At 41.1% G+C, this 11,178-nt stretch overlaps 1 protein-coding gene and 1 long non-coding RNA gene across 2 annotated transcripts; both read left to right on the top strand.

Annotated features, from left to right (window-relative positions):
- Nucleotides 1-1,583: 1,583 nt before the first annotated feature.
- LOC146643880 (uncharacterized) lies at nucleotides 1,584-4,478 on the top strand. The gene is made up of 2 exons (XR_014909284.1): nucleotides 1,584-1,740; nucleotides 2,802-4,478. It is a non-coding gene; the product is annotated as an uncharacterized LOC146643880 (long non-coding RNA).
- Nucleotides 4,479-7,248: 2,770 nt separating this feature from the next.
- lrrc69 (leucine rich repeat containing 69) lies at nucleotides 7,249-10,365 on the top strand. The gene is given in 10 exon segments (XM_085395397.1): nucleotides 7,249-7,300; nucleotides 8,468-8,601; nucleotides 8,735-8,861; nucleotides 9,032-9,101; nucleotides 9,238-9,397; nucleotides 9,400-9,478; nucleotides 9,728-9,825; nucleotides 9,915-10,004; nucleotides 10,006-10,095; nucleotides 10,258-10,365. Coding segments are annotated over 10 exon segments (1,008 nt in total).
- The last annotated feature ends 813 nt before the right edge of the window (nucleotides 10,366-11,178 follow it).

The following is an 11,178-nucleotide window of genomic DNA, read 5'->3' as shown; positions in this document are numbered from 1 at the left end:
TTTATATGTGTTATGATATTTTGATACCACGGTAAGCATTTACAGGATATTGTTTTATACAGGAAAACTGTTACTCAATAAGGCTCATCTACTAGTTGTTTTTCTCTTTCTCTGTGACCCAAGAATTAATGTGTAGGACTCACAAGCTGGTACCCCAAGGTCGAAAACACCACAGAGATGAGACCACTTCCTTACTCCCATCCTCCCTTCCTTATCTCTTAGAAAAAGGCTCGTTAAAGGCTAGGTGGTTTGTTTCAGAATTCACTAATGAAAGAACTCTGTATTTTATGTCTAGGAGTGTATTTTGCTGGGATGATCATAAATTATAGCTGAACTGATAAACTACACAAGGGATACTTTGCTCAGAAGGCAGGAAGACGTTTCCTTATTTAGTCTGTACCGGTTTGAACTGGGAAAGCTGACACACGAACCTTTTTTTTCTCTATATAAACTGCTGTGTATCAAATAAACCTTTGAGTTGATTCTGGGAAAGCAATCTGAACAGTTTCTGTATCACTTTGTTCTCCTAACTGCTCCCGATATCGTAACTAACCCAGCTGAATGGCATACCTGAGTGTTACTTTAAATAATTAGGAATCTTATAAGGAAAGGACAAAACTCTGCTTATCGCTCACGCCACGGAGGAAACCCGGGACGGCAATTTCCTTCAATTTTGGTGTCAGAAGTGGGATTCCTGACAGAAGGTAAATATGCGTCTTTCATATTTATATAAAGACCTATTATACCTCTCTCAGTGATCGATCCATAAAAAACGGGATATGCTGACGAAGTTTCACTTAGTGATCCAGAGAGATACACTGACGACTTCCTCAGTCCCCGAATAAAGTAAATTAACCCTTGTGTGGTGTTGGTGGACACAGGAAGTTGCCTGTTGTCTTGAATATTTTAATTTTGTTTAAAAAAAATAATAATAATAATAATTAATTGTTTAATTAAACGTACGTTAAAAAGTGAGAAGTTGCTCACTCAGAAAAAGTGACACAGGAAGTCGCCTGTTGTCTTAAATACTTCTCGTTAAGTCAGAAGTTGCTCAGAAAGAGTGACACAGGAAGATTGCCTGTTATCTTGAAACGTACGTTAAAAAGTGAGAAGTTGCTCACTCACAGAAAGCTAGTAAATAATTAAATTTAATTTTGTTAAAAAAAAACAAAAAAAACAAAAAAAAACAAAAGAAAACTGAAAACGGGTCTCACAGATCCGATTACCATACAAGGGTTAAAAGCAGTAAATTAAAAGCAGAAAGACACAGGAAGTTGCCTGTTGTTTTACGAGAAGTTGCTCGTTAAGCGAGAAGTTGCTCGCTAAGTGAGAGTTGCTCACACAAACAAAAAATTGCTAGCAATAAATTTAAAGTAACCTCAGCTGTGCCGCAGCGAAAATACTAACATAAATCCTTCAAGCGTGTAAACCCCTCTGGAAATCACTGAACATGGGTCAGAATAATTCAAAAACCACAGACAAGTCCGATAAAAAATCAAAATTACCTGTAAAACCAACAAAAATTAAATTTAAAGTCTCAAACAACAGCTCAGTACGACTCCCATTTCCAATTACGTGTAACCCACGTCCACGAATCGGCGAAGACTTCCATGATTACGTATCCAGAACATGCGGAAGTGCTTATGTGACTGACTTTGTTTACAACTTACGGACTATAAGTTCAATGCATTCTAATTTATTTCCGGAGCCTTATCCCGAACGATTATCGCCAGAAAACAGGTCAGTAGAAATGTTGAATATCATTTGTGATGAGAAAAGTAGTCTGCTTAAAAAGTCCTGTAGAAAATATATGATAGAATGCCGCGACGTGATGCATCAAATGTTACCGCTATGGAAAAAGGGACCGGAACCAGGTGTAGATACTTTTACATCAAATAAAACTAGTGCAGGCTCCAGCATAGAAAATAAATCTACCGCGGGAAAAGCTAGTCTTGCATGTTTAGCCGTTCAGCCTACAGCCCCACCTCATTACGATGAGACCGAATTAATAGTCGCTGTAGCAGCTGCACGCAAACAATGTCAGCATTCTGATCCAACCAGCTTAAAAGACAGTGACAAAAAACCTGAATCATATGCAACGGATCTTAGCCATCTCTTTAAACAGGATCAGGAAAAACAATATATACGCCGCGAGGAAGAATTAGCAGAACATAGAAAGAGAGAAAAACTTTTGAAAGAAGAATGTGAGGAACTTATGAAAAACAATTTAGACGACTATGAAGAAAAACTTTTGCATCAGGCAGTGTCCACAATAGACACCCACATGAAACGCCACGATATCGTAGCTAGAGGTTTAGAGGTAGCTAAAGAAATACCTGTTACCCGAACTTTAATAAAGACTTATCTAAAAGGAAAAAAGGAAAAACAAAGCCGGAATGACAAAGGTCCTCACGCCAACACTCGCGGTAGTAAACAAACAGACCCAAAGCATGATAAAGCATCCACAACTGCAGAGTTTTTGTGGGTAAATAATGACAAAATCACCAATTTCTTTAAGAATCTAAAGAAATTCCTGCTAACAATGTCCAGAGACAAAATTGACTTAAATGCAGTAACTATGTGTAAACAGAAGCCTGATGAATCTATCCTAGTATTCATAAAACGCTTTATGCACTGTTGGACAAGCTAGAGGTGCAAATTTAGCTCAGTTTTCAATCAGCCGCAGACACCCAGAGCAAAAATGAATTTGTGTATTTCATTTAACATAAAGGGTGAAATGTTTGCTGACACTGATAACAGCTTATGTTTTCTCTGCCCTATGTACCGACATGATGGAGAAGGAACATCCTCTGTGTCAGCTGGACCCTCAGCAGAGAATGAACTCAACATCCTTTTTGTCCGGTACTCTATGTCACACACTGTGCCAAAAAAAAACGTGTACAGACGCCACTAACAGGTAATCCCATGACTGGGAGCCACACTTTTGTTTCTCTAAGGTCAAACAGTGATTTTGTTACATAACTCAGACATAGGTTACGAAATATGTCGTCACATAGATCTAACCTACCCTATCCACTGTACTATTTCTGCACTTACGTTGCCAGCTGAATACCAGAATATGACATTGTGGTCAAAAAGTGAGAATGATATAGGATTTATTGACTGTACACTTTATCACGTACACCTATTAAAACACAACAAGCCAGTATATGTCAAGCAACATCCCATTTCTGCCGAAAAAGCCGCAGCCCTAGATGTCATGATAGGAGATTTATTGACTACAGGAGCAATAAAGCCCACACTCCTGTCAATCCTGTGCCAAAGCCTAACAAACCTGGCGTATGGCGTTTCATACAAGACTTAAGGCAAATTAATGCAGTCAACATTCCTCTGCCACCTCTCGTTTCAGATGTTCACAGCATATTGACATGCATTGCATACACATTTTACCGTGGTGGATTTATGCTCCGCTCCTTTTTCTCAGTACCTGTGCATGAAGACACACAGCCGTTATTTGCATTCACACATAGAAATAAGCAGTACACTTGGACTCGTTTGCCCCAAGGCATGATAGACAGCTCTGCTGCTTTCTCAATGGTGCTTCACTCCTCCAGGGCTGCACCCTGATCCACATGTGGATGACCTCCTCCTCTGTGCTGAAAGTGAAAAACTGTGTCAAACTGCTACACACATGCTTCTCCAGCACCTCCAAAAGACTGGCCACAAAGCATCTGCAAAGAAAATGCAGTACTGTCAGACTTCTGTTCAATATTTGGGATTCACACTGTCTCACGGAAAACGTTCCATGACTGCAGACAGGGTCAAAGCTGTGACCTCTGTCCCTCGTCCCACTACACAGAAGGAAATGTTGTCCTTCCTGGGCATGGTGAACTATTGCAGACAGTGGATACCAGACTGTTCTTTTCATGACCACATTCTGCGTGACTGTTGTAAAAAAGACAAGCCTCCTCGAATACTGTGGTCCACAGAAATGACTGCCTCTTTCAATGCATTACAGGGAGTGCTGACCTCCGCCACTCAAAGGTGCTGCCTGAATTGTTCAGGAATGCCGGCCTGCCTGAGGGCAGTAGCAGCTTGCTCTATCATGATAAGGGACTGCGAGAAGCTCACACTCTCACATGACACTATTCTACACACCAATCACCAGGTCACGACCATTGTAGCAAACATAACTAAACAACATATGCAAATCTCACTATAAAAGCGAGCAGCACACCTGATTCGCCAGCACATTTATTGATCCTATGCTGTGTTCTTCTGACCGACAGGATGGCTCAGACAGGCTTGACGTTCATGACTGCATGACACGTATACAGGAATCAACAGCACCACGTCCAGATTTAGAGCAAACACCTATCCCAGACTCAGCCACGGTTTATGTGGACGGGTCCTGTTCAAGGCCGAATGACAACTCATTTCTTTGTGGCTATTCAGTGGTAACAGTGCCTGACATCATACTAGAGGCTCACTCATTACCATTTCACTCAGCACAAAAAGCAGAGCTCATGGCTTTAATACGCGCCTGTGAGCTACATTTGGATAAGCATGTGACGATTTACGCAGACAGCCGCTATGCATTTGGCGTTGTGCATGACTTTGGCACATTGTGGAGACAAAGAGGATTTAGATCTGCTGATGGAAAATAAATTGCTAAATTCTGATTTTGTGCAAAGACTTTTTCAGGCTATACAGCTACCATCGGCCGTTGCAGTTGTAAAAACGAATGGACACAGTACAGCTGACACAGACGAAGCAACAGGTAATGCCTTAGCAGACGTGACAGCCAAGGCTGCAGCTGCATCACAGCTCCCACCTCCGCAGGAAGTATTATCTGTGCCCCTACAGCTGCCACTTGTTACACTCCCAGACTATTTAGACACAAATGTTGATTTAAAATTCATACAAGAGCAAGCCTCTGCATGTGATTACACCTATTGGGAGAATAATGACTGTACCTTAGATGACAGAGATGGCTTATACAAAATCTTAAGGGTTTCATTGCCCTCCCATATTCCCTGATGCCAGTCCTTGCCCGACATTTTTCACTGTGTGAGTCATGTCGGACAAAGAGGGGTAATAGGGGCAATAAAATTAAGATTTGTAATTGAGAAAACATCACATGCAGTAAAAAGCATATTAGCAACCTGTTTAACATGTGCACGAACTAATGTAGGAAAATCAAAAGCGAAACATCAGCATTTACCACAACCAGATTTTCCATTTCATACATTACAAATTGATTTCACACACATGCCAGCGCAAGGAAGCATCAAGTACTTACTGGTAATAGTGGATCAATTTAGTAAATGAGTAGAAGCTTATCCAACCTGAAAAGAAACTGCAGAAGTAGTCTGTCAAAAGTTGAGCAATGAAATAATACCCAGATTCGGAATACCTCACCAGATTAACAGTGATAGAGGATCTTCATTCACATTAGAAGTAATTCAAAAGTGTGCTAAAACTTTAATGACCTGGGTCAAATTACTTACTCAAGTCCTGTGTGAGATTAGAATGACTCAATCTACAGTAACCAAATTATCTCCATTTGAAATAAGACTATTTCCAACACCATGGTCAGCTTCCAGAGGGGCACCGCTAGTAGAAGGTGATGTATATTGCATTGTCCACTGATGTTCACAACCTGGTAGAAAAACTGAATAATAACTATCAGAAAGTTTGTCTCTCTCAGCCTTTCCCCTCCACAGTTCCACCAGTGGAGACAAGGAGATGCATGTTGGAGAAGCCACTAAAACCAAGGACTCTCTGGGAGGCCGCGCGTGTTCCAGCCCCAGACTGTACTGGCAGTGACGAAGAACCAGCATCCTTACGGACGGACAACCTCAGTGGATTCATGCCAGCAGGGTTAAGACCAGCCCAATCGGACCATCTCAGGCGTCGGATCAAGCAGACGACATCTCCGGCGAGCCAGCGCCCGGAACTAGAGCAAATAAACACACGGGTAGACGACATCTCCGGCAAGCCAGCGCCAGGATCCAATGTACATACACACACAATCACTGATTAACACACAACGTCTGAAAGAACAACAACAAGGTACTCAAACATCCAGCAGGAACAGAAAGCCAAAAGTACCACATGATGTCTAACCTGATAAAGCTAGACTCATTCCATCCTGATAATGGAGAAAATGAAATGCCCATTGTCATCATACGACGCTTATTCAATGTCTCTCGAACCTGGGACCAGGCCAGGAGACGACTGAAGAACTGTCTTTCTTATATATTTAGGTTATTTATCATATCTATCGCATTAACCTTAGGATTTTTCTTTGCTATTTTGTATTGTAGACTGCAACCATGTTCATATTTCTGCAGGTCATATTTTGCTGACTATACCTCATGCTCTATTTTGCAAGACACCTACTTAATGCACTCCTCACGTTCCCTAAAATCAGTAAATAGCAACATAGACGCCACTAATGAACCATTTTATGCACCCTCTAGAGCAGGAGCTAACGCCTGGTATGAAAATGCCAGAACAGCCGCTCGTGATTTAGGAAACAGTAACTGTTATGTCTGTTCAAAGGCTAATCCAGAACAGGTAATAGTAGGATACCCCATATCCGGTTTCCCCCTCACTGAGGGACTAGAGGAAATCGGCGGAGATAATGCTCTCTTTAAAGACGCTTTACAGTTGACTCTGAGCCCTCTCGACTGCCTACTTAGACACACACACACACCAACTAACCCTGAGACTCCATTAGGCGAATTATTGAAGTTATCTAATGACACCGCAGGGACCTGCGCCCCAATGAAACGCCCTAAGAATAGGTTAAAACCCTCACTGCCCTTAGGACAGATCCCTCTCCATTTTAATACTAGTATGATATGTCTGCGCAGACTAAAGTTAACTGGCCCAGACACACACATAGATTATACAAAGGATAACTACACATTCTTCTCTGACTCCCCAGGTGCACGCTGTAATGAGACATGGCTAGCTGTCTCTATGGCTGAAGTTTTATCATATCTGGAGGAACACACACACAGTTCAAGTTCGAGCAGAGAATCGATCATTGTTCCCCCAGACGGTGTCTTAAATGATACTGACTGGGGGGAGTTAGTTAAATCACACATGGTCACGCGCCTGACCAGACCAATCCCACATGCTTATTGGATGTGCAATAATACTCTTAGATTAGCTTTACCTGTTAATTGGACCGGTACCTGTGGTCTAGTAACCGTTGATGTTTGTTGTACTTTCATTCCCAATAATACCGCCCCTAACGGTTCATTCACACAGGCTATGAATAAACTTGAAGCATTGCAGATAGAACTAAGAGCCAATGCAGGTCACGGTCAGTGGCTAGACAAGTGGCTGCAGGACACGTTTGGAAAATGGAAGGAACTAATTGTAGCTTTTGTAACCATTGTAGCATGTATTATTTTGTTTCTGATGATTATTGTCTGTTGTGTGGTACCCTGTGTACGTTCAATGATAACCCGTATAGCTACTAGTACAGCTACTTCAATGTATTTGCAATTGGCACAAATTGACCCAGATTATGTGTCAGATGTCATCGGTGATGATCCTGATGTATGTATTGAGCATTAGATTGTGAATTACTCGATTGTCCAAGAAGAGAATGTCGTTTTCTTGTTCTTCTTTTCTTGTTTTTAAGATTTTGATATTAAGCTCACTCGAAGGACTAGTTACATTTATGATTTGTTTCACATTTATGATTTGTTTAACATTTATGATTGTTTCACATTTATGATTTATCTTTATATTATGTTATTACATTCTGTCTTTATACTATGTTATCATTTCATGATAAAAGGGGAGAACTGTTATGATATTTTGATACCACGGTAAGCATTTACAGGATATTGTTTTATACAGGAAAACTGTTACTCAATAAGGCTCATCTACTAGTTGTTTTTCTCTTTCTCTGTGACCCAAGAATTAATGTGTAGGACTCACAAGCTGGTACCCCAAGGTCGAAAACACCACAGAGATGAGACCACTTCCTTACTCCCATCCTCCCTTCCTTATCTCTTAGAAAAAGGCTCGTTAAAGGCTAGGTGGTTTGTTTCAGAATTCACTAATGAAAGAACTCTGTATTTTATGTCTAGGAGTGTATTTTGCTGGGATGATCATAAATTATAGCTGAACTGATAAACTACACAAGGGATACTTTGCTCAGAAGGCAGGAAGACGTTTCCTTATTTAGTCTGTACCGGTTTGAACTGGGAAAGCTGACACACGAACCTTTTTTTTCTCTATATAAACTGCTGTGTATCAAATAAACCTTTGAGTTGATTCTGGGAAAGCAATCTGAACAGTTTCTGTATCACTTTGTTCTCCTAACTGCTCCCGATATCGTAACTAACCCAGCTGAATGGCATACCTGAGTGTTACTTTAAATAATTAGGAATCTTATAAGGAAAGGACAAAACTCTGCTTATCGCTCACGCCACGGAGGAAACCCGGGACGGCAATTTCCTTCAATATGCCGGAGCAGCCTCTTTAAATTTAAGCTCGACGCACATAAAGGAAGTTCCCAAGTGCGTTTCCAGACTCACAAACCTGTCAGTCCTCCTGTTAAACAACAACTCCATCACAGGCCTTCCCACTGAGCTGCTCTCCTTACATCAAGTGAGTCTTCTCGCTTCGTTTGTTTGCTCGCAGCTTATCTATTTGCTGGAAAATTGCCAAGGTGCCACTTGAAATGTTTTACACATCACGCAGATTTGTGATTAAATACTTTTCCTCCTGCAACGCCCGAAAGCTGGCTGAGCTGAATTTAGGAAATAATGCCTTGAAGGAGTTTCCCGCTGTTCTGGGCCATCTGGAGTCCTTGAAAAAGCGGTACCTGTTCAGAAACCAAATTACTGTAGTGCCACCTGATGTGATAGGTAGGCTCTTACTGGTTTTGTATGATTAATACAAAGCTCCAATCATCTGTGTGTGTGTGTGTGTGTGTGTGTGTGTGTGTGTGTGTGTGTGTGTGTGTGTGTGTGTGTGTGTGTGTGTGTGTGTGTGTGTGTGTGTGTGTGTGTGTCTGTGCAATATTCATGTTTTACAGGTGGCTTCAAGAACCTTGTCCTCAATCTGAACCACAACCAGATTCACAGACTTCCGCCAGGGATTAAAAGGTGCGTTATGACTCCCTATATCTGCAATTATAGGTTCTGAAGTCAACAAATCATTTAATGACAGTTTAATTCTGATACACGTGTGCACACATTGTGAAAATGCTGCATGTAAACCCCCCCTCCTCTCAAATTCAAGTCTGACTATGCTTGAACACCTCAGCGTGCTGGACAATAAGCTGGAGGAAGTTCCTGCAAAGCTTGGTCATCTCACTCGCTTGTCTGAGATAAACCTAAACTTCAACAAGCTGTCCTGGCTTCCTCGGCAGCTGTACCAGTGCAAAGAGCTGACAAAGCTGTTTTTGCAGCCAGAAACTACTTGACCAGCCTACCAGAGGAGGGTTCTCATAAAATCCCACACCAGTTACCTGTTGAGTTTTCCATGTTTTTTTTTTTCTTTTCTTTTCTTTTCTTTTCTTTTCTTTTCTTTTCTTTTCTTTTCTTTTCTTTTCTTGTTTTAGTCAGCCAATCAAGAGTTTTAGGAAAATCAGTAATTTGATTGGCCACTCACACGATCTAAATTTCCCTGAAGTTAATTTTTGACTGAAAATAGTGTTCCTATACTGATAAGGTAGCTTTTAAGATATTTGTGTCAAGCTGTATCTCTGCTTCTACTTTTGTACTGTGAAATAACTTGGCCGTAACGGAACTGCACTGTGAAGGGAACAGGTTTGTGCAGTGTGAGCTCATGACTTCGGTGCAGTATGCTGAAGTACTTATATTAAAGGTAAATGTCAGTCTTTTAAAAAAAATAGATATTTTGCTCCTTTAATGCTGGCTTTGTTTCCATATCACTGTTTCCTTTTGTACCAGTAGGAAGTGGTTGTTAGGTTTGTATTGCGGGAGGACAGAAACAGGTTCTCTCTAATCCATGTGATGCTTCCCCACTATCCAAATCTAAAGACGTCTGCTGGATACCGCCAGTTCTTGTGCGGTCTGCTGCAGCCCCTTCCTCACCACCTGGTTGCATTGTGTGCATTATGTAAATCTAAAGAAGGTGAATCCATTGTTTTTTTCCCTATTTGGGTGCATAATTTCAACAACATAATTCTGTGACACCTGCTAAAGCAGATATACATTAGTATGCAATACGGCTGAAAAATGCTACATACATAATGACTGAAGTAGGTAAATGAGCTCTGTTGCCTTTGTGTTACAGGACATGAAAATGAGGAGTATGCTCACTATTCTAGTGCGTGCCCTTCTCTGTTCATACAGGTGCTTTAACACAGAAGGACACGCCTACTTTGGTGTTGCTACAAGATAAATACAAGTTTATTTAAAGATACAGTCTTCTTTTTCATCTCATACATTTTGTTTCATCTCTTAAACTGAAGGCACAAAATGTTTCAATGAATATCAAAGTGATGTGTGTAGGTCTGGAAGCATACATGGATTCATTCCTCAGTGATTTTGTCCTTTAAATTTATTTGACATTTCACTCTGTAGCCACTAGATGGCAGCAAATGAACATTGATGGGACCCTCGTTTCAATGGGGCTCTAAAATGCAGGCTTTAAGCCAGCTACAACGATGTAAAATCCTTGAAAACAGATAAAACAACACAATTAAAAAAACAACAACTTTATTTACAAATACTTGAACATAAAACCTTTGTGAGAGAATACCTGTCACACCTGTTTTTCTCAGTAAAGAGATAATTCTGTGGAGTCCTTCACTGGGTTTAACCCGCGCAAAATCTATATGAAGACCCGTTTACATTTAGCAATGGAATATTTTATTTTTCTGTCTGTATCCACCTTGGCACATCCTTTTCCCATCAGCGCTGATCAAACTGCACAGCTATAGCTGCCCCATCTCTATCGGCTTCTACAGAAAGTGGCATCTGTTCCAACCTGCCAGACAAGAGAAAGATAGAGAGAGGGAGGGAGGGCTAGAGAGAACTTCATTTCTAGCAAATTAATTTCCCATCCACGCCTCCAGAGCTTACTAGCTCGTTCGCTAGCTGCTGCGGCCGCTGCTGCGTGTGTCTGCTGAGTCGGAGCCTCATGCATAATGCATCAGGTTTAATTGCAAACCCAGAAACTAATGACTTTGGACTGGTTAACAGCAGGGGAGCC

The sequence above is a fragment of the Rhamphochromis longiceps genome, linkage group LG22 (genome assembly GCF_057381845.1).
Source record: "Rhamphochromis longiceps isolate RC_006_pf linkage group LG22, R_longiceps_female_GT1.1, whole genome shotgun sequence".
Lineage (NCBI taxonomy): Eukaryota > Metazoa > Chordata > Actinopteri > Cichliformes > Cichlidae > Rhamphochromis > Rhamphochromis longiceps.
This window is presented reverse-complemented; position numbering and strand designations above follow the sequence as displayed.